The 24,116-nt window shown below is 40.9% G+C and overlaps 1 protein-coding gene across 12 annotated transcripts in view; it reads left to right on the forward strand.

The window, feature by feature from the left end:
• The first annotated feature begins 19,666 nt into the window (after positions 1–19,666).
• SCAF8 (SR-related CTD associated factor 8) overlaps positions 19,667–24,116 on the forward strand; it is a 216,711-nt gene continuing 212,261 nt past the window's right edge. For 9 of the 12 annotated variants that reach the window (XR_005834413.1, XR_005834417.1, XR_005834412.1 and 6 more), the window contains exon 1: positions 19,681–20,210. Coding sequence is in view for 6 of the 12 variants with exons in the window: in XM_040627988.1 (XP_040483922.1) it covers positions 20,181–20,210 (30 nt within the window). In the remaining 6 variants the exon portion in view is untranslated. Of the gene's footprint in view, positions 20,211–24,116 lie in introns of all 12 variants that reach the window. The other 3 variants (XM_040627992.1, XM_040627993.1, XM_040627991.1) reach the window with 3 other exon arrangements.

Consider the following 24,116-nt stretch of genomic DNA (forward strand, 5'->3'; position numbering starts at 1 on the left):
TGCAGATAAAGGGACGGATACAGATATATAGTGGACACTAATGGAACAAAATAAAGCCAGGAGATTAATTTTAATATGAAAAATATAATTTTTTTTAAAGCTTTTATTTATTTATTTGACAGAGATAGAGACAGCCAGAGAGAGAGGGAACACAAGCAGGGGGAGTGGGAGAGGAAGAAGCAGGCTCATAGCAGAGGAGCCTGATGTGGGGCTCGATCCCGGAACGCCGGGATCACGCCCTGAGCCGAAGGCAGACGCTTAACCGCTGTGCCACCCAGGCGCCCTGAAAAATATAATTTTTTGAACAATAAACACTGTTATTACATGACTGAAGATAGATGGGAGGAAGATTTGTTTGCCTTTCCAGGCTTTGATTTTTCTCAGATAAAACTCCAGCTCCTTGCCCTCTGGCACATAGCCATCTGCTCAGCCACACTGATGACATTTTTTTGTCTTCAACTCTAAAGAGAAATGGAGCATTAAAACCAACAAAATAATCAAGATAAAATTTCTAATGCCTTAAGAGAGAGAAATAGCAACTAGTAGAATTCCAGAAGGATCAGATAGGTAAGTGGACAGATACAGCTTTTAAAAGATGGTCATTGAAATTTATTGATAAAGCATACCAAAAACAGTGAATTACAGATGCTGTAACACGATTAATAAACTCACATAAATAGCTACATAACCAACAAACAAAAATATTTTTGAAACATACATGGAACCCGGGCAAAAATTCCGCAAAACACCCTCTGCAGACTTTTGCCTGCCTCTTGCTCTCTAGACCTATGACTCATGGCCACAGCTAGCTGCACAGAGCCTTGTAAGCAAGTATTGGGATTCAGCAGCCTCTATTGGAGAGGCAGGCAGGGAAGAAGGGTGTTGGGAATGGAAATGGGTCAGCCAACCTTCAGTATCTACCATACCTTGGTTATATCATTATTCTGCCCTAACTTGAATGATCAAGAGCAACTGGATCTGAAAAATTCAAATCCTAAGTTTTTATGCTCGGAAAGTCAAAGGCATTGCCTGCTGATATCCAACGCATCTAAGACAAGTTTTATACCTGACTCTTCCAAGTTTCTTTGTAGTTCTAATTATTATTCTCTGGAGGTTTTTAGGATCTTTATATTTATTTCTATTATAATGTTTTAAAATTATGTGTGAAATGAGCCTAGGAGAGGGTCTTTTTTTTCTTTTTTTTTTTTAACTCACAACCCTGAGATCAAGACTGAGCAGAGATCAAGAGTTAGATGCCTAACCAACTGAGCCATCCAGGTGCCCCTAGAAGTGGATCTTTTAAAAATTCATCCCCCTCAGCACTCAGTGAGCCCTTTTAATCCGAGACTTGGATAACCCCTTTCCAATTCTAGAAGTTTTCTTCTATTATTTCTTTGACAATATTTTCTCTTATTGAGACTCCAATTAGTTTGTATACAGTGACTCTGCTTTTCTTTCTCTCTTATTTTCTGTTGTATAATTTGAGACTCTCTTTTTTCCCTTCTTTTTTTCTGGTTTTTCTACTCAAAGTGTGTGCATAACTCAGCAGCACTGGCCTCACCTGGGAGCTCATTAGAAATGTAGAACTTCAGGTCTCACCTCGAAACCCCTGAATTAGTCTCTGCAGTTTAATGAGATCCCTAGGTGTTACACATGCACATTTAAGTGTGAGCGGTATTGCGGGTTTGTTTCTTTCACTGTTACCCTCCATTTCTATAGAAATATTTTAGCATTCATTTTGTTTGTTTGTTTCTGGGAGCCCTTTCTTGTACCATTTCTTTTTCAAGGTATTTTATTTTGTCTTATGTATGTGATATTTTCTTGAAACTAAACTACCCTTTTTCCCCTGGGTATTTTTGTGGGGGTGGTATCTTGGTCTAGCTCTTTCATGTTGCCTTTTTTTTCTCATATGTCTGTTGATCCTTGATAGTTTCTTCATATTTAAGAATAAAAGATGTGATGGGCTGTTTCATGTAGTTGCTACGGGTTTTCCTTCTGCTACATAAGAATGATAAGCTGGGGGCGCCTGGGTGGTTCAGTCGGTTGAGCGTCCCACTCTTGGTTTTGGTTCAGGTCGTGATCTTGGGGTCATGGGATCCAGCTCCCCCCACCAGCTCCAGGGTCAGTGCGGTGTCTGCTCGAGATTCTCTCTCCTGCTCCCTCTGCCTGTTCCCGTGCTCATACTCTCATAGATAGATAGATAGATAGATAGATAGATAGATAGATAGATAGATAAAATCTTTTTTAAAAAGGGTAAGCCTTTTCCCTAAATGGGAAGTCATTTTATGTTGGAGGGACGGTTACAGAGCATGCTGTTGTTCATCATTACCAACCGAAGAGTCACACTCATCACTCCCCTTGGAAAACTTACATCTTTGAATATCTTCCTTAGGAATCGGATTTGTGTGTGTGTGTGTGTGTGTGTGTGTTTGTGTGTGTGTGTGTGTGTGTGTGTTTGTGAGATGCAGCCTCTCCAGGGGGTGAGGGAAGAAAGTAGGGAGTCGACTGGCGCAGCTCTGCGGTATTTTCAGTCCCACTCTGCACACCACTCCTGATTTGGAGGTTCTGCTGGTCCCCCAACTATACTGCTACCCCGCTGAACTGTAGGTTGAGCTCCATGGCGCCCAGTTTATCTTCCAGAATTTGTTTGAACTTTCTTACCTGCTGATAAGTCCCCTGATCTTCCCTCTTAGAGTGTTTCTATAACTTTGTACATTTCCACAGTGTCGTATCAGTGGAGTCCTGGAAAGGACCTGAGGCAGGGCTGTGCTCGGTCCGTTATCTTGCACCAGAGGCCTCTAAGGCATTTTGTGGTGCTGTATTTAAATGACAACGGGTGGTCTTTAGCTGAAGTCTTAAAGCAGTGACACCACCATAAAGTCCCACTTAAAGATGATTCATGAAAGGAATACTAGCATTTCGAAGGAATGTATCAGCACGGCGTGATGCTTTTATAGACAAGATGATGCGACGTGGGTGGATTTGTATTCAATGAGTAATCAGAAAAGACTGAAATAGTGCTGTTTGATTCAAGCTGGGAGAGGGAAAGAACAGAGTCCTTAGTAATCAGACTGTTTTTATAGCAATTGATATAATAACAAATTTTACCTCTTCAAATGAGGCAAAACTAGAAGACTAATAGATTTGACAGAGATAGAATTTTTAAAAAGGTAGTAGGTTGGAATGATGGAGTTAATCTAAACAAACGAAGTTTAATATGGGCAAGTGTCGGGGCTCCTGGGTGGCTCAGCCGGTTAAGCGTCTGTCTTCTGCTCAGGTCGTGATCCCAGGGTCCTGTGTTGGGCTCCATGCTCAGCAGGGAGCCTGCTTCTTCCTCTCTGTCTGCCTCTCTCTCTCTCTCTCTTTCTCTCTCAACTAAATGTTTTTAAAAAATACATGGGCAAGTGTAACAGCCAGGACTTTGTCCAAGAAACCAAGCACACAGGAGCATAGCTTACAAGCACAAATGTGATGGGATAGAGATGCTAAAAATAGCAAACGGAATTTTAAGTCATCCAAATAGACATAAAGTAGTAGTCTTCAGAGGTCTGATCCTCTCTGCACTGGGCAGTCCTTATTCGTAGCATTGTGTTCAGTTTGGGGTTTGGGGAGCCACTATTTAGCGGGAAAATCATCCTTTGAAGCAGATCTGAAGACAGTGGTTTGGTTGGTGAGATGATCATAGGAAGAATACCTAAAAGAAGTGGTGGAAAGTATGGTTGTTCATGTTGAGAAAAAATATGATAGTTTTTAAAACTGTTCTTTAAAGATTATACTGTGCAAGAGAAGCCAAACCTACACAGAGCGACTCTGGGCTACAGGACTGAGATAAGCTGGTGAAAGTAATATAGAGACAGATTAGGGCTCAGTTTGAGATGGAACTTAATGGCGAACAGAGCTGAAATAAATTGAATAATAAATTGGACTTCCCCATCACTGGCATCCCCAAAACAGAAAGCTAAATGACCCCTTGTCAAAAATTCACATAGGAATTAAACATTGGCATATGCTTAGACAGTCTTTTCAACTTTGAGATTTTATGAAATATGAGTGAGGAGGAAGGAAATATGGGTTTGATGTTTTATTAAGTTATAAATGAAAAAAGTCAACTTGCTATTTCCAGAGAACTAATCAGTGCTGTACAAATTGTGGCTTTGATTTCAGCAAGGCCTGGGATATGTCCTGTAGCCTACCATTTTATTTCTCATATCCTTTGCAAGGGAAGAAAGAGAATATAAAATGGTGATTATCAGATTTGCTATTCTGGAATAACAAAAACTGAAGATGCTTGTGCTTCTGATGGAACAATTACCTTAACTGTTAGCTAAACTTTCTCCAATTTCTGTGAATTTCAATTATTCATGCCATTCCTGTCATTAATCTCACAGATTATCAAGAATTATTTGAATGCTACAAGAATTGAACTTCTTTTATGATTGATGCTGAAATTAATAAGAGAGGAAAGACTCTCTTTAACCATTGTTACATTCTTGGCTACATGATAACTTCTAAAGATATAAAAATGTTCGGGTTTGTAAGAATACTAATAATTAGTTTCTTATAATTTATTAAAATAATTAAGTGGTTTCTTTGCTGTTTGATGGTTTGAAGGGTAATCTCTAGAAAGCGAAATTTTACAAAATAATTCTGATATCCTAGTTTAAAAGACCCAAGGATACATTTCACAAGAAATGTTAAATGTTTCTCTTTTTTGTTAAGTGAGTTAATTTTTTTATTAATACTTTCACCTTCATTTCTTTTGATATACTCAAGATATAGACATTTCATCCTTAACAGACTTAAGTGACTTGTGCGTGTTTTATGGAAGCTGGAGGTGCAACCAGCCCCCTCCTATCCACCTTTCTCTCCATATCCAGCTGAAATTTCATGGTCACCATCATCATCCCTGAATATAACATCCTCAATTGCCTTGTCCTTCTCTTTCTTTGCGGTTCCTGCTTGGTTAAGTCACAACCCAAGTAAATCCAACTCTTGCTCCTACTGTGCCTCTACCCATACAGCTGAATGTGTTTAGGGAAAGATGCACAACCATGTTGCCAGTTCTCCCTTGGAATTCGCAGTCACTATTCTTGAATAGTCCCTTAATGCTTTCTGCCCTTAATACCATAGTCCCCTTCTCCTCTTACACTGCCTTCCAAATCCTCACTCTACACAGCTTCCTATTTCACTAAGAAAACAGGAGCCTTCCTGCACCAGCCAACCACCACATCTACCCATCAAACTGCATCTGGGCTTGGAGGCTCTGCATGTTCTCCCGTTACTGTGGTTGAGCTATTTGTGCTCCTAGCAAAGGTCAACCCTTGAGGGTCTTTGAGCTTGCCACTCCCTCTGTCTGGAGCAGGATTCCCTCTTCGACTTATCGGGGTCTATACCAAAATTATCAGTGAGTCTCTGTTCAAAATAGTAACCTCTACCCCCACCTTCCAGCCTCCTTCCCTGCTCTATTGAGCACTTATCATCAAACAACATATCATATATTTAGCTTGTTTGATTGTTGTCTATCTTTCCGCAGAAGACTCAACTTCAAGAAGATATCAGTTCTCCCTAATTCATCTGTAAATTAGTAGGATTCCCAATAAAAATATCTATGGAAATGTATGGTAGTAGGCAAATGGATTCTAAAGTTTCATATGGGAAAAGAATCAAGGAATGATAGACAGGAAATCTCTGAAATAAAAGAGCAATAAGGAGGAACCAAACATACCAGGTAATAAAATATATGATAAAAGGCTAAAATATTAAACCAGTATTAGATAGGCATATTAATGAACAAAATATAGAAAAGAATAGGACAATATATGGAAACTTCACATACGAGAAAGATTGTTTCTCAAATCATTGGGAAAATCATGAACTGTTTGGTAAATGATTTGGGACAAGTTAGTAGCCATCTGGGAAAAAATAAAGTCAAATCCAAAGCAATATGTAAATTTAATAATTCCTAAAAGCAATTTTGTTGGTGACAACTATATATTATGTTTCTAAATTCCAAATAGGAATTTAGATGAGTTAGAATTGTTAACAAATTTGGAAAAATAAGACTCTTAATTAGGGGAACTGACATTATCAGATATGAAAACTACATAAATCTATGGTAACTAAAAACTACGACACATGAACAAACAAGTGTATCTACATTCATGTTCGTCCCCTCCAAGAAAGTAATGGATTCTCTGCATGTTTGCTGAAGATAAAATACAGTGTTCACTTGAGTCAAGTAACGTCTTTAAATTAACTTAATCAGCCATTACCTTATTAATGGAATTTGAGTTTCTATTCATATAAATAATACACCAATAAGCAAATTTGAAAATGATGCTTTATCAAGTTGAAAATTGTATTCTACCTTCAACAAATGTATACATGTATATATACACAAACACACGGGATACATTGGTATAATAAAGTTTAAACAAAGTATACACACATACGCACACTAGATACACCAGTATGAGCACGGGTGAGCCTCACAAGCATTATATTAATGAAAACTTGAAGAGTGCATTATTCCACTTTTATGAAGTTCAAAACATTTCAAAATCGAAAACAAATTGTACAGGTATGTGTACATATTTAATAAATCTGTAGAAAAAAGCAAGAGAATAAATACACATTTAATGTGGTGGTTACTTGGTGAGCGGGGGTGGGGGTGTTTGGGATGAAGGGTGGAAGGATTTGGGATGGGGATAAACAGGAAATGGGTGGCAGAATACATTAACAGCAGGTTTGAGACTACTACCCTTAGAAAAATCTGCTTGCAAGTTTAGACCTTGGCTGCCGTCTGGGAGCTTGTATTCCATCTTGGGAGAGTTCCCACAATTGCCTGATAAGAGTGGCTCACTGTGCCTAACTACCAACAATGTGATTTATACCAAACACCTGCTTTTCTTTCACAAGCCTGAGAGTCTACGTGTCCAGCCTCCAGTAAAAACCCTGGGCGCTGAGTATCTAATGAGCTTCCCTGATAAGCAATATTTCATGATAGGCAACAACACATGTTATCACTACTCTTTGCTGGAAGAATTAAACACATCTCATGTGACTCCCCTGGGAGAGGACTCTTGGAAGCTGGCACCCGGTCTCCTGTGCCTTTTCCCTTTACTGATTTTGCTTTGTATCCTTTCATTGTAATAAATCATACTGTGAACTTGACTAGACTCTGAGTCTGTGAGTACTCCTAGCTGATATCAAACCTTGAGTTCATTGACCTTAGGAATCCCTTTCCAGAGTGGGTTATACAGGTGTTCATTTTTAAATTTCTATATCTTTGATGTATTATATCTATTGTATTTACCAGTTCATCAAAAGGAAAAGGAAAGGAAAAATGAATAGGAGTTACCCAGATAAAGATGAGATTATAACTGTATAGAAGGCATACCAGTAAAACGAAATGCCACGGTGATGTCTAGCATCAAACCAAAGAATATTGCATTCGAGGAACCGAAGCTGTGGACAGGGACATCAGAGGAAACAGTGGAACTGGAGAATTAATCAGAAGTAGCCATGGTTGTGATCCCCGTGGTCTTCATTACCCCCAATCCCATCTGCCTCCGTGTACTGCTCCTTCTCCTCTTAATTTTCCTCTAGAGTGTGCTGCAAGGATTGAGGCACGTGCTTATTTTTCTGTACAGATTGCCCTTTTTTATTACCATTTATTGAAAGACTATGAGTTACCTTGGCACCTTTGTTGAAAATTAATAAACTATATCTGTGTGGAAATAGGTATGAAGGTACGTATGGATGGAAGGATGATTTGTGGATTTTCTATTCTCCTTTTTTTATCTATGGCCTTATTGATACTCCACTACCATATTGTCCTCAAGTTGTAGTTTTATAACAATTTTTTAGATCAGTCAGTGTAAGTCCTCTCGATTTTGTTTAAAATTATTTTAGGTATTCTAAATCTTTTTCGTCTTCATAGAAAATGTGGAATCAGTCTGTAGATCTCCAGGGAAATCTGCTTTTTAAAAATTGCATTGAACCTTTAACTCATTTTGAGAAGAACTGTCATCTTAACAAAGATTCAATAATCTTCATTCCATGAATGTGCTTATCATTCTTGTTTGGATTATATATAATTCAATACTACTTTATTTTCTTCACGTCGTTTCTGCTTTGGCCACTGGGAACTCTTTCAGTTGGTTCTGGTGTTGTTTTGACATACACATCAGTGTGTGTGCATGTGTGCATGTGTGCGAATGTGTAGCACTTTCCAGGTCGTCGTCAGGAAGCTTTCTCCGCTCTGGCTGATGATAATCACTCTGGCTGACGAGAATTCAAATACCGCTGTCCTGGGAATTGTTCAGTTGTCAGCTCCCAAGTGCTTGCTTGCTTTCTTTCTTTCTTTCTTTCTTTCTTTCTTTCTTTCTTTCTTTCTTTCTTTCTCTTTTTTTAAAGATTTTTAAAAAATTTATTTATTTGACAGAGAAAGAGAGAGAGAGAACAAGCAGGAACAAGCAGGGGAAGCGGGAGAAGCAGGGAGCCCGATGCTGGCTCCATTCCATGACCTGAGGCTCAACCAACTGAGCCACCCAGGCGCCGCCTCCCAAGAGCTTTTCTTTGCCTGGCCTTGTGTTGTTTTACTCTGCATATATGCTGCTCTGTATTTAGCCAAAACTTAAGGTGACCTCTCTGCCAATTTCTAGAGTCCTTTCTTCATATAGATTACTCCTCTCTACATAATACCCTGTTCTGCAAATTCCGCCATCTTTCTAAAATCTGATCTCTGTCACTTCAACTCAGCAAGATTTCCATGCTCTGGTTCTCCCCCTGAATTGTGGTCCTGAAAGAGCTGCCAGGCAGAAAGTAGAGGTACCATTGGGAGAACATTTTAAAGATTCACTTATTTATTTGAGAGAGAGAGAGCGCGTGTGCACTCATGAGCAGGGGGGAGGGGCAGAGGGCGAGAGAGAGAGAGAGAGAGAGAGAGAGAGAGAGAGAGAGAGAAAGCAGACTCCCCATTGAGCAGAGTGCAACGAAGGGCTCCATCTCACCACCGCAAGATCACGACCTGAGCTGAAATCAAGAGTTGGAAGCTCAACAGACCGAGGCACCCTTGTGCTCCAGGAAAACATTTTTATATCCTCTGTGTCTGTCGTCCAATGTCGAAAGCAGTTGTTGCATATAATTTGCATTTTTTCTGGTCAAGTGTGGTACCAGTATTTCATCACAGCAGGAAGTGCAATACCTTCTACTGTTTTGGTTGCTATTTTCTGTGGTATATATTTTTATAGTTGATTACATTTTCTAATATAATTTTCATATGTGGGAATATAGAAACAATCATTTTGAACTGTTATTAATTCCATAATTTATCTCTGATGTTCTTTAAGTTTTCTAAATAGATAATTATGTCAATTAAAATAATATTTTCTGCATTTTTCTTTTCAATTCTTGAAATTTTTCTTTCTTTCTTTTGCTGCATTGGTTTGAGCTTCCAAGATAATGTAGAATAGAAGTGGTAATGGCGGACATCCTTTCTTACTCCTGATTTTGAAAGGAATGTTTGATATTTTTTATAGCTGTTTCTTATTTTTTATCTATTGAGGTATAATTGACATATAACATATTACTTTCGGGTATACAACATGATTCAATATTTGTGTACTGTGTATTTGTGAAATGATCACTATATTAGGTCTAGTTAACATTTGTTTTTTAGAGCCTGATTGAAATACGAGTTAAGGGGTGGGGAGCGCCAGGGTGGCTCAGTCAGTTAAGCATCTGACTCTTGATTTTGGCTCAGGTCACAATCTCAGGGTCGTGAGATAGAGTCTTCTGTGGGGCTCTGCACTCAGTGGGGAGTCGGCTTGAGGATTCTCTCTCTCCCTCTGCCTCCTCCACCCTCTGCTCACGAGTGTGCACTCATGTGCACTCCCTCTCTCTCTCAAACAAACAAATAAGGAGTGCCTAGATGGTTCAGTCGGTTAAGTTTCTGCCTTTGGCTCAGTTCATGGTCCCAGGGGCCTGGGATGGAGCCCCACGTGGGGCTCTCTACTCGTGGGGAGCCTGCTTCTCCCTCTCCCTCTGCCTGCTGCTTCCCCTGCTTGTGTGTTCTCTCTCTCTGTCAAATAAATAAATAAAATCTTAAAAATAAATAAATAAATCTGAAAAAAAAAAAAAGAAATACAAGTTAGGGAAGTTGTCTTTTATACTTTGTGGATTGCTTTTATGGTAAATTGAAAAAAGTGTCCACTCCCAAAGTTGTATTTACTTCCTAATCCCTGGAACTGGTACCTATTACCGTACACAATCCAAGACTGAAAATTAGTTTAGATGGCAAAAGATGTGATTATGTTAAGGACCTCGAGAGGAGTCTATCCTACTCAGGGTGGGCTCTAAGAACAATTACATGGTTTCTTTTAAGAGAGGCAGAGGGAGATTTCACACAGACACATAGGGGATGGCCATGTGAAGACGGGGACAGAGACTGGAGGGATGTAGCTGCCAGAGTTCCGTGACTGGCAGAAGCTGGGAGAGGCTCTAGTGCCTCTGAGATGATCCTGGCCCTACCAAGGCCTTGGTTTTTTTTTTTTTACTTCTAGCCTTCAGAACTGTAAGAGAATAAATTTCTGTTGTTACAAGCCACCAAATTTATGGTAAATTGTTACAGCAACCACTGGAAGTTAATATTGTTTCTATTTTTTAAAATGATACTAAATTACATCAGATGCGTTTTTCCTATTTCCTGAAATAATCATATTTTCTCTTTTGATCTCTTAATATGTGGATTGTATTAATGAATTTTTTAATGTTACAGTAACCCTACATTCCCAAGACGAACCCAGCTTGTTCCTGATGTGTATGTATGTTTTATCTGCCCTTCCTGCTGACTCTCACTCATGGTATATTATTTCCTTGTGACTTTAACTATTTTTGACTATGGGACACTTATTTTGGGAGGCCGAATAATGTCCCCTCCCAAAGATGTCCACACCCTAATCTGCATGGATATATAACCTTCCGTGGCAAAAGGGACTTTGCAGATACAGTTAAAATAAGGGTCTTGAGAGAGGGAGATTATCCTGCAGTATCTGGATGCGCCCCATGTGATCACTGGGGGCCTTAGCCGTGAGGGAAGGAGGCAGGAGATGCAAGGGAAAGTGTGCCTAGGGAAGCAGTGTTAGTGGTTTGATGTGAGAAGAACTAGACTTGCCCTTGCTGGCTTTGGAGATGGAAGAAGGAGCCATCAGCCAAAGGATGGGGGCAACACCTAGAAACTGGAGAAGGGCAACGAAATGGATGCTGCCCTAGAGTCTCCTGCCAGAAGAAATGCAGCCCTGCTGACATCTTGATTTTAGCCCAGGGAGACCCATTGTCAACTCCTGACACTCAGAACTGTAAGGTAATAAATTTGTGTTGTTTTAAGCCACCAAGTTGTGGTAACTTGTCACAGCAGCAATAGAAAACGAATACTCTCATTATCCTTGAGAATTTAGTTGTAGGACCTCCTTAAAACCTCAGATGAGGGAGCAATCTTCCAGAGAGAAATCACATTTACTTCTCCTAGTTGTCTAGGGGTGCAGTTAGCCTAGGGATACTTTAAACTACATTAAGGGCTTCAGGTAAGATACCCTTGAAGTATACATGCATATAAAGGCTAGGGTATGTGTGCTTTTTACTGCTCGCCCCCTTTTTGCTCTGTTAAACAAGGACAATTTTCTCATAGCCCCCTGAGTGAGGAAGAGAAATGAGGTTACTTCTATCTCCCCCTAATCCTGGCTCCCCCTAACCATTTGGGGATCCACCTTAACGTGAAGAGACCCTCCTGTTAGACTTCCCAGGCTGGGTGGCCCTAGGCTTTGACTTCTGTCCCCTTATCCCAGGAGGCTGTAAAAACCCAAAGCTCAAGTTTGTCTGGAATAGAAAATGTCCTCAGGCAAAAGCAATTTCAGGGTTCTGTCTGGCTCTCACTTTATTTTGGTTTTGCCTTGTTTTCAGTGCTTTAAATCTTCTTTTATTTATTTATTTATTTATTTATTTTAGACAGTACTTGTTGTGATTTTTAGTAATGGGGCTGGTCTGAATAATCTAGTCCATCATATTCTAGGAAACCTATTAAAAGGTTTGCATTCCAAATCTGTCCATTCCACCATCTAAACTTCATGTCGGTCTGACCCTGCTGTCTTGTGTTTCTGTTGGCTCCCACTCTTGATGCTTTGTTTTCCTGTTTTGTTCATTTGTTCAATTACAATTTTATTTTCAACAGACCTTTATTTGTCAAACTTCTTTGTTGTTTAGGTTGAAGTTGCTTTCCTCCAGAAAGAATTTGCAGTGACTTTCTCTGTTGCCTGGGAGAATGTCACCCTAGAACTCATTTAAAATAATTTGCTTGAAGTTTTGTACACCACCCGGGTATTATGAATTGGACCACAAACATGCATGAAGTCTGACATATGGCTGTAACTTCTCTGGGAAAATTTTCCTTCTCTTCCCTCTGCTCCAATGTTGATCTGGGCAAATTTCCCTGCTGCTCCCTCCTCCCCCACTCCACCCGCATCCTTGGAAAAGTTTGTGTTTGTGTTTTTTCCTCCCATTTCATCTTCAACCATGTCACTGATGATGTTGCCCTTGACATGTAGCATTATTCAAGGGTTCTCTTATAAGACTCCATAACGTGGTCATCTGGTGTCCTGTGTACATATCTTGTGTGGCTGCCGAAGTCAAAGCTTAGTAAAATAAGGGACAGGCATTTCAGTGCTATCTTACTTCTTGGCATTCTTTTTTCTCTTTGTTTTGGCTTCTGAGGGCTGCTTATTTTCTATCAACTGCTTTACTTTATATCATCTCAGCAATGCACTTGCAAAGAAAATTTAAGTATTTAACCATCATTAGCAGCTGTTATGCAATAAAAATGTTTAGGGAATCTCGTCTGCTGTTCTATTGAAATACATCATTTTAAAGTGTCAACTGTCTGAAGGAATTTAAGGGGCTAAAGGGCAAAGGGTCTAAGGCTGGAGTTCCAAAACTATGCACTAGTGTGTCCTGCCTCCAGGAAGCCCTCCCTGACCCCACAGTTAAGATTAAATTCCATTTAAATTCAAAATGGATTAAAGACTTAAATGTAAGACCTGAAACCGTCAAACTCCTAGAAGAAAACGTAGACATTGGTTTTAGCAATATTTTTTTGTACCGGTCTTCTCAAGCAAGGTCAGCAAAAGCAAAATAAACAACTGGGATTACATAGAACTAAAAAGCTTTTGCACAGTGAAGGAAACCATCAACAAAACCAAAACGCAACCCACTGAATGGAAGAAGATATTTGCAAATCATGCATCTGATAAAGGGTTAATATCGAATATATGTAAAGAGTTTACATAACAATATAAAAAAAACCAAATAATTTGATTTAAAAATGGGCAGAGGGGGCGCCTGGGTGGCACAGCAGTTAAGCGTCTGCCTTCGGCTCAGGGCGTGATCCCGGCGTTGTGGGATCGAGCCCCACATCAGGCTCCTCCACTATGAGCCTGCTTCTTCCTCTCCCACTCCCCCTGCTTGTGTTCCCTCTCTCGTTGGCTGTCTCTATCTCTGTCGAATAAATAAATAAAAAATCTTAAAAAAAAATAAAAATAAAAATGGGCAGAGGACTTGAGTAGACCTTTTTTCCAAAGAAGACATATAGCTGGCCAACAAGCACATGAGAAGATGCTTGATGTCATTAATCGTCCGGAAAATGCAAATCAAAACCACAGTGAGATACCACTTCACACTGGTCAGATTGGCTACTGTCAAAAAGATAAAAAATAAGAAGTGTTGGTGAGGATGTGGAAAAGAAGGAGGCCTCATGCATTGTTGGTGGGAATGTAAATTTGTTTAGCCACTATGGAAGACAGTATGGAGCTTCCTCAAAAAACTAAAAAAGAACTACCATACGATCTAGGAATTCTACTTCTGGGTATATATCCGAAGGAAAGAAAATCACTGTCTAGAAGAAATTTCTGTACTCCTATCTTCTTTACAGCATTATTCACAGTAGCCAATATAGGGAAACCACCTAAGTAGTGACAGAAAATGGATAGAGAAAATGAGATATATATAATGAAATTTATTCAGCCAGGAGAAAGAAGGAACTCTTGCCCTTTGTAACAACATGGATGAACCTAGAGGACATTAGGCTGAGTGAAATAAGCCAGACACAGAAAGACAAATATGGCATGATCTCACTTACATGAGGAATCCAAAAAAAAAGTCGAACTCATAGCAGGGCCACCTGGCTGGCTCAGTTGGAAGAGTGTGCAACTCTTGATCTCGGGGTCGTGAGCTCGGGCCCCATGTGAGGTGTAGAGATTACTTAAATAAATCAAACCTTAAAAATAAATAAATAAAAGAAAGTTGAACTCATAGTACAGAGAGAATGGTGGTTACCAGAGGTTGGGGACCAAGGGGGTGGGTATTGATCAAAGGGTATAAACTTTCAGTTATAAGATGAATAAGTTCTAGAGATCTAAGTACAGCATGATGATTACAGTTAACGATAATATAAAGTATACTTGCAATTTGCTGAGAGGGGCACCTGGCTGGCTCGGTCAGAAGACCACGTGATTCTTGGTCTTAGGGTTATGAGTTCGAGTCCCATGTTGGGTGTAGAGATTACTTAAACAAACTTAAAAAAAAAAAAAGAAATTTGTTAAGGGAGTAAATCTCAAGTGTTCTTACCACACACACACACACAAAAGTGGTAACTATGTGAGGGAATGGACATGTTAATTAGCTTGATTGGGGTAATCATTTCACAACGTATACACATATTTAAACACCAAATTGTAATACTTATTCAACTTTTATTAGTCAATCATGCCTCAGTAGAGCTGCCAGGGGGAAATACCCTATCTCCAAACACAGTCACATTCTGAAGTACCTCAGCATTTGGACTTCAACATACACATTTTGGGAGATACAATTCATCCCACAGCATCACTCAAAACTGGTTAAAAAGAACACCTTGAGAACTTTCACATTTAGATTAAAATCCATACAAATTAAGATATGATGGTCTCAGTATCAAGTTTGGTGAATTACAGCAGCCCATTTAAAAAAATGAGACGGGCGCCTGGGTGGTGCAGTTGGTTGGGCATCTGACTCTTGATTTTGGCTCAGCTCATGCTCTTGGGGTCGTGGGATCCTCCCTGCGTGGGGCTCCGTGTTGTGTGTGGAGTCGGCTTGAAATTCTCTCCCTCTCCCTCTGCCCCTCCCCTCCCACATGCGTGCACACATAATAAATAGTATTATGAAAGAAGGGATTTGAAATAAATATTTAAAAAATGTAAAAATGAGATATAAAAATACTAACTTATTGAAAAGGGGCCAAATTGTTATTACAAACAACCTTACAAGGGTGCCTGGCTGGATCAGTTGGTAGAGCATACGACACTCATTTCAGGGTTTTTGAGTTCAAGCCCCATGGTGGGTTTAGAGATTGGTTAAAAATAAAATCTTAAACAAAAAACAACTCACAATCCTAGCACACTTGTATTTTTCAAGTGCAATTTTTCACTTTTTGCATATATACTTTAAGAGCTAAAATACAATGTTTGTCTTACTCCAGTGTACTTAATAGCCTATCAAACGCATTTCCCATATTTCTAGTCTTATTCTCACTATCAAAAAATTATTGTGGTTAAATATACCTGACATAAATTTACCAATCTATTTTTAAATGTACATTTCTGTGGCATTAAGAACATTCACATTGTTGTGAAACTACCATCACCATCCATCTCCAGACATTTTCATCTTCCCCAAATGAGCTCTATACTCATTAAACACTAACTCCCCCCATTCCTACTCTCCCCTGGTAACCACCATCTACTCTCTGTCTCTATGAATCCAAGTATTCTAGGTAATATCTTATGTCATGGAATCATATAATATTTGTCTTTTTCTGTCTGGTTTATTTCACTTAGCATAATGTCTTTAGGGTTCAGGCATTGTGGTATGTGTCAGAATTTCCTTCCATTTTAAAGCTGAATAATATTCCATTATATGTGAATATACCACATTTTGCTTATCTATTCATCAATCAATGGATACTTGGGCTATTGCCACCTTTTAGTTATTGTGAATAGTGCTGCTATGAACATGGGTATACAAATGTCTGTTCAAGTCCTTTCTTTCAGTTCTTTTGGTCATATACCCAGAAGTAGAATCACTGGATCATACGGTAATTCTGCATTTAATTTTTGAGGAACCGCTACACCATTTCCCACAGTCTAATCATTTTTACTGGCTGTATAATATTCCATTTGGCTCTATACCCCAATTTCCTAAACCATTCCAGAATGTTTTCTAAGGATTCTCAAGTTTTCTTTTTCCATTGGATTGGAATTAGTTTTGGGTTAGGCAATGCTCCAGGTTTTTGCCCGTTTAAAGAAACTCATATACATATGTTATTACTTTTGATAGTTAATAATCAAGTTGATTTTTGGTTAGTATCAACTTATAACTATTTCCCCATACCTAGGAAGTGCCCCATCCATGGGAATAAGTCCTCTCTAGCTAGACCTCTGCTTTCCAATTGGGCTGTCACTAGCACATATTCAAACCTGAGTCAATTAGAGTGAAGTAAAAATAAAAATTCATTCCCTCTGTTGCACTAGCCATATTTTGAGAACATAATAACCACACAGAGCTAGTGCTACTGAATTGGGTGGCACAGATAGAGAACATTTCCATGATCCCAGAAGGTTCTATGGTGAATGCTGCTCCGGACTCTGTTTTTGACTCTGACCTTTTGGCTGTGGCTGAATTAGAGCTTATGAGTTATTTCCAGAAATGATTTAGTCCTAGGGGACAGGCCAATGATAACCACATTCAGAAGAGAATGTCCTAAACTCTACAATATGAGTTTCATAATTTATAAATGGGCATCTCTCTTCCAGGGACAGGAATATTTCTGCATGCTATTTCCCATATAATTCTTCCTCAGAATATGAATTAGTGTTCTTAAGTTCTTTGGTGATGCTACCTAATTCAAGCTGGGTCAATCAAATTCCTTCTCTCTCCCTTAGGAATTTAAAAGCAGGAAGGTGGGGCGCCTGGGTGGCACAGCGGTTAAGCGCCTGCCTTCGGCTCAGGGCGTGATCCCGGCGTTCTGGGATCGAGCCCCACATCAGGCTCCTCCGCTATGAGCCTGCTTCTTCCTCTCCCACTCCCCCTGCTTGTGTTCCCTCTCTCGCTGGCTGTCTCCATCTCTGTCAAATAAATAAATACAATCTTAAAAAAAAAATAAATAAAAATAAAAGCGGGAAGGTAAAGTTTTCAGTCAAGTCCTCTAGGTATCTAGGATTATGAAACCAGGAGCACAAGTCATATCTCACTAGCAAAACAGAGTTGGATAAAGCAAAAGAAAGAAAACTGAAACAGGTAAGCAGAGATTAGGCTGCCTTTTGGGCTTTCTGTACTCTAGTTCCTTAGGCCCATCNGCATTCCTGACTTGGGAATCAGGACAAAACCTACCCACATCCTAATTAATAGTGAATTCTTGTATGCTTAAGCTAGCTTGAATTGGGTATATTGGGAATTGGAATCCTAATACACGTACATACACATACTATAGATACGGGTACTGACATTTTCACATTGTGGTATGTGTGGTTGTTCATCCACTTTGTACTTAGTCATTGCACTGGGCCTCCAGACGCCCTGTAGCCCCTCTGATCTGTCTCTACTTTTCCTCTTGCTTTACTTCCTTCTCACCTTGAGTGCTTAGGCGGTCTTCTCCTTTTTTTTTTCTTTCCCTCTCTTTTCCTTCCCTTGATCGTAAGTATGCCGCTGCTATCTTTCTGGGTGTGGAAGCTTTATAAAATCAAGTCACGTAACATAGTAACAACCGATTTTACTCTTTAGCTTGTATTGCATTTTACTCTCTCAGGCCTAAGTAATTTGGTCACATTCATTAATGAATGACTGAATAAATAATCCCTGACAGGCTAAAGCAGTGAATGTTGAGCTTTACAATCTGGCATGAATTGTACTGAGTGGGGTACTTATGCAAGTCATGGCATGCTCCTGTAGATGGACTGATTGGAAGAGACCTCTTGCAGGAGGAGGACAGGATGAAGTGTCAGCTATGAAAAAAACAAAAGCATCAGCATCGCAGAGGGAAGGGGCACATACAAGTGTTCTAGGGGGGAAAATGCTTTGTGTTGCCAAGGAACAGAAAGGAGCCCAGTGTGACCCAAATGAAGAGACTAAAGCAGAGTAAAGCCTGAGTTATGGTAGGCAGAGCCTTCAGCCCTAGTAAGAGGTTATGACAATATCTGAAGAGCAATGGGAAAATTCTAAAAGGATTTAAGTCAGACCTCATCTGACTTGTGTCTTAAAAACAACAACAACAACAACAACAACAACAACAACAACAAAGCCCCTCTGGCTAGTCTGGAGAATGAATTATAGGAAGACAAGCAGGAGAACCGTTAGGAGGTTACAGCAATCGTTGGCCAGAGATCATAACAGTTAGGCCTATGAGGATTGGAGGCCAATGGTGATGGAGAACTTTGTGACCACATTTGAGATTTTGAAGGTGGAAATATAAGCTCTCACTGATGAAGAAGTTATCCTTTTTACCTTTTAAGTAGTCAGCCTCTGTATTAAAGTTGTTAATGAAGTAGACCTGGACCGTAGGAAGTCAGGAAGGGTCACTCTGCCTTTCTCAGTTTCACAGGCTCTGGGCTCAGTTCTTACCAAAATACCTTGGGTCCAACAATCCCCCAGCATAAAATTCTGCCATTTTCCTCCCTTCCCCTTGAGTAAACGGCTGAAAAAGACTCTCAGCAACAGGACAGCGGCCTTTGGGGGTTCAGTGGTACACCCTTTTAATTTCAATTAATGCTCGCTTTTAATTTGGTATTGGTTATTTTACGTTGCACAAAGTGAGAGAAGGCATTTTGCTAGCAGCATCTCTTATTTCATCTAGGACTACTGTATTCACCGTTTTAACCCAGGACAAAATTCCTTTAGAATAATTCATCTTCCATTAAACATGAGTTCCCTTCCACCTATCCAAATCTTGTGGGTCTGGGACCCGCTTCCCGCCGCACAGAAAAATGCACTCATTGTCTGTGCACCAGTCCCCCTGGATTTTATGCAGCGTGCATTTCCTGCTCGGAGCTGCTTGCAGGCTGTGTGCGTGCTTCCCTTGTCCCCCTGCCCCCACCCGGATCCGAAGCTTTTGTTTCTCACTTTTCCTCCCGACGCTATTAAAATGCATGGACACATCGTTACTAAATAGATGAATGACTAGGAACTTTTCTTTCGGCTGTTAACCTTTAGGCCACTGTCCAGTAAAGTTCTGAAAGGCAACTGAACCCAATAGCTCACGTAAAGGAACCAATCTACTTGGAAACAACGGAAACGTGGATTACTTCCTAAACTTGTCGCGTTACGGGAACACTTAGGCATTCCTCAGAGTAACGCTTTGCAAGGGGCCTCCAAGGGCCGGCCGAGGCGACCCACGAGGCCGCAGCGCTCGCTCCCGCGTCTGCAAGGCGCGGGGAGGGGGCGAGGCGCGGGCTGCTCCCGGGCCGAGCGGAGCGGGACCTCCGGGCGGCGACGCTCTGGCCCGCGCTCGCTCGATGGTTTCCGCGCGGCCTCTCGGGCCCGCGCGGTCCAGTCACCAGGGGGCGCGCTGGCCGGCGCCGCGGATCTGCGAGTTGCGCGGCCCGACTCGCGTCCGCCATATTGGATGCCGCAGCCGCTGCTGCCAGCGCTTCCTCCTCCGTCTTCGCTGTGCGCTGCTGGTTCCTGCGGCCCGAGCGGCGGGGAGGTGAAACAGGAGTCTGACGAAGGAAGAAGAAGGAGGGGGTGGAGAGTGTAGGGGACGGGGCTAGAGGGCGGAGGACCGAGACCGAGCGGGGCGGAGAAGAGAAGGCGCCGCGGCCCAGCCCCTCCCCCGCCCGCTGCCGACCCGCCCCGGCAGCGCCAGTGTTCCCCAGACCGGCGCTCCGCCCGCCCTAGCGGCCATGCCGGGGCCTCGCTGTCCCTGAGGGAATCCTTCCCTGCCAGTGCTTGCCCTTCCACTCCCGTCCCGGGGTCGCAGCGGCCGGGTCTCCCACCGGCGCCCCTCCTCGCGGCCGCGCCGCCGCCCCCATCTCGCTCTCCCCACCCAGTGCAGTGGCCGCCGCCTCTTCCGCCGCCGGGCTCGGGGCCTCCGCACCGACAACATGGAGGCTGTGAAAACCTTCAATAGCGAGGTTGGTATTGCAGTCTAGCCTCCCCTCCTACCCACACTTCCCACCGGGACGAGGCCCGCGCGAGCGGGGTGGGTGCGGGCCTGCAGGGTTTCCCAGGGTGGGGCGAGTGGCGGCCTAGCTGTGTCGGGGGGGGGAGGGGGAGGGGTGTTTCTCTGCCCCGCGCCCCTCCCCCGAGTCCGAGGGGAGGGCTGGGGGAGGGCCGCCCGGGGCGGAGGGAGGTTCCGGTGTCTCCAAGCGTCCTATTGAGTGGCTGAGGGTTTGGAGGGAAGGCCCCTTTGGGCCCTCCCCCGGAGGCTCCAGGCAGGTCTCTCGGGGTCAGTTCCGCCGAGGCTTGGCCCGCCCACCTCTTTCCTGGGCCTGCGGGATTTTAACTGCTCGCTGGACATCACTGCCCAGACCTCCCCTTGGCCCTTAATGAGGCAGGGACCGATGGGGGTAGTACAGGAAGGGAACCTACAGAGGTGATGATCTATGGTCACGTTGTACGTACTGTTTATATTTGAGACACTGTTGGCTAGGTAACGTGCCAACTAGGGACTTAAGCTAAGAGAATGGCTGATCGGGAGGCAAGGTTTTTCTGCGATTTATTATACCTTCCCCCTTCTCTCATCATCAGACGTAAAGACAAAGAGTAGGGAGAGAGGTCTATGCTTCGAGAGGGGAATATGCTGGGGAAGCGTTTCCCACGGGCTCATTCATATGTAAAAATCTAACACTAGAAAAGCAGGTGTCCAGTTTTCACTGTTTAATTGAATTTACTAGTCTAAAAGACAGGTTTCGATAAAGTATATAAATTTTTTTAAAACTCCGACTTAAGTAGACCTTAGTGCAAACATTAAACATAACAAGTACCCATCTACGCAACCAGAATTATCCTTGTCTGTATGCCTTGGAAAAATTTTTTTAATGTGATGTTAACTAAAGTCGCATAAATTTTCCGAACTTTTGGTGTGAAGTGCTAATACTCTATTCGATAGTATGATGAACAAAATCTTAAATATTCACCTCTTAAAATACCAGACAGTGCTGTAGTAATCCGAACAGGACAATACTTTTAAAAGCTGTTTCACAGTTTCATTTCTTTTATTTCTTCTTTCTTTAAGAATTGACATTTGGGAAGCTTAGCAAAGGGCTGAAAGTTAAATAACATTCATGTGAGTTGGACTGTCCATGTTAGAGTACATAGTAGTGACACAGTTATATGAAAGCAGACACTTTTTTTGTAAAGGATTTTCTTTTTTGGTATTGGGTTTTCTTTCTCTTTTTAAGCCACTTCTTAGTATGTAGAACAATAGACTTGGAAATCTTTTCTTCATTTTGTTTTTGAATTTATAGCTGATAATTAGAAAATTTGGTTCTCCCAGCAATACTTTACAGAGCTTAAATTCTAGAAGAAAACGTATTTAATGGTACTATATGTTCCAATTTATTTGTTAATAGTTTCACAACTGTGCAGGAAAGAAAACAGCTCTATGTAGCCTTTTTATTTGCTACATATAGTGGTACAGCTCTATAGAATGTTAAACTTTTAAAAATTCTATATAAAAAAATCCTTTCATTTCCACTGCAGTTATTTGATTTTACTGCCCCACTCCCCCGTTTTTTTAAAGTTTACTTTTTTTAGTAATCTCTGCACCCACCATGGGCCTGGAACTCATGACCTGGAGATCAAGAGTTTCACGCTCTTCCCGCTGAGCCAGCCAGGTGCTTCTACCCCACACCTTTTTGATTATCTTTTCTGTTTGTCTAGGGGCTTCCTAATATGTATCATCCCTTACTCCCAGCACCCCCCCCCCAAATTCTGATTAGGCTTTCGTTGATAGAAAAAGGTGTTACTACCCTATGGTTGTCACAATAGAGCACAGTGGAGTAGAAATGGTATATTGGTTTTCATTTTAGTATTTCCATTAAGGATAGGGGGCCTAACATTTACATGGCTAGCTAGATATTTCATCTTTTTTCTCATCTAACCTTTACAGGAATTTGAGATTGGCAGTAGCATTCCCATTTTAGTGTATGTAGCACTCTCTCCTTTCTCCCTGTGGATTTCAGGGGACCTTAGAAAATCTTTTAACTCCTTTATTTACTAACATGCTCACACTTCACCATGTTTGAATGTGGAGTTAGCTTAGTAATAGCAATACAGTCACAGAATTTGGGAAAGGAATTACATTCAAAGAAGATTCAGAAGAATATACTTTTTATTTTAAACACAAAAGACAATTTTTTTTCTGATTTTGAATATAGTTTCTGTGTCTAATGCTTGCTGATGTAAAAATGGTGTTGCAAATAAGCATATAATAAGGAATAATTCAGTAGTGAATATTTTCCATTAAATTATGTATTGCAGAGTGCAAAAATAAAGGAATTTTGAGTTATAGTATTAGAAGAAAAGGTTGTTTTAGAATGTTTACTTAGAGTGAATTTGGCTTTTAAAGGCCTATATAAAATATGAAATGCTTAGGTTTTATGGCTTGCTAATTCTCAGGTTTTTAAAGACCATCCCCCCTTCTAGCATTGGCTTGAAAATAGGAACATGCCAGAAATATTAAAGTTAAGAATATGGTTTTTTGTTTGTTTATTTTGGTTTTGTTTTTTTAAGATTTTATTTTTAAGTTATCTTTACACCCAACATGGGCCTTGAACTCAAAACCCTGAGATCTGGAGTTGCATGCTCTACCAGCTGAGCCAGCCAAGCACCCCAGGTTAATATAGATTTTTAATTTACAAAGCGCAGATGAGTTACAGTCTGAAAATCCACGACCTTATGTAGGATATTTATGAGTCATGGTCAACATGTGCAGCTGCCCCCACTCCCACCTATCATAATCTCTCAAAGTGGTCTGTGGCTTCTCCTTTCCTGTGTTCAAAGTCACTGTCAGAAGATCCTTTACGTGGTAAATTCCTCTTATCATGAGTTCAGTGAGATTGAGGCCCGAGAATTGATATTTAAGTGCCCACTGTGCTAGTTTTGTGAGAAAGCTATAATTTACAGTTAAGCATCATCCTTGTGATGAGTTATTCCCGTGAGTAGTAATGTCAGTTCTGAAATGATGAAAGAAAGTTTGTCCAGATTGGAATATAAGACTCCCTAAGAGTCTATGCTTAACCTGAGCAGTTAACTCTTTAAAAGAGTTTTTATCATTACAAGTGCCATAGCTGTAGCTGCTCTAAGATGGTGGCATATCCTTGTTGCAATGGTTTAGAGTTCTCCCTTCAGTGAAAAGAGTCTCATACTGGTTTGCTTAAATTCCGTTTTTAGGACCACATTGATTACTCGAATAAAGCAGTTTTATGTGAGCTGTGTATCTGTACTCTGTCCTTAAGAATGCCACTGTATGATGGTCATTATGGTACGGTTATTGTTTTTTGTTTTTGAAAAGAGGGAAAAGAATAGAAATGCATGACTCTTTCCTTAGGAAATTATAACTTAATTGGAGAGGGCATTTTCATAACGTAGGAACTCTTAAAACAATACATGGCAAATCGAAGAATCAGTTATGCATTGGTTACATTTAGGCAAAGTAACTGGAGGAGATGAATTTTACTTGTATATTGGATTCTTTTAATTTTTAAGGGCTTAAAAAAATAGTGTCAGTACCGTTACTATACTTCAACAAGTTAACACTTTCAGATAATCAAGTATTAGTGATCAGATTTCCCCCCCCTAAGTTCTTTGTATAGCTTATTGCATTACTGTGGTTGTTTTTTCCATCATGATCCATTTGTCTTGCTGCTCAGAAAAGGCTGAGTGGTAGCTAAAGGACCGGATATGTAGGTGTGAGATGTGTCAGGAAAATTACCACAATTTAAATTTTGGGTTTACCTTGGTTCATAAATTCTGAGATGATTCTAGGACCTTTTATTATCTTTAGGATGCCTAAATTTTTAGTGTTTTTTGTCGTT

This window comes from Ursus maritimus, unplaced genomic scaffold (assembly GCF_017311325.1).
Source record: "Ursus maritimus isolate PB19 unplaced genomic scaffold, ASM1731132v1 scaffold_13, whole genome shotgun sequence".
NCBI classification, from domain to species: domain Eukaryota; kingdom Metazoa; phylum Chordata; class Mammalia; order Carnivora; family Ursidae; genus Ursus; species Ursus maritimus.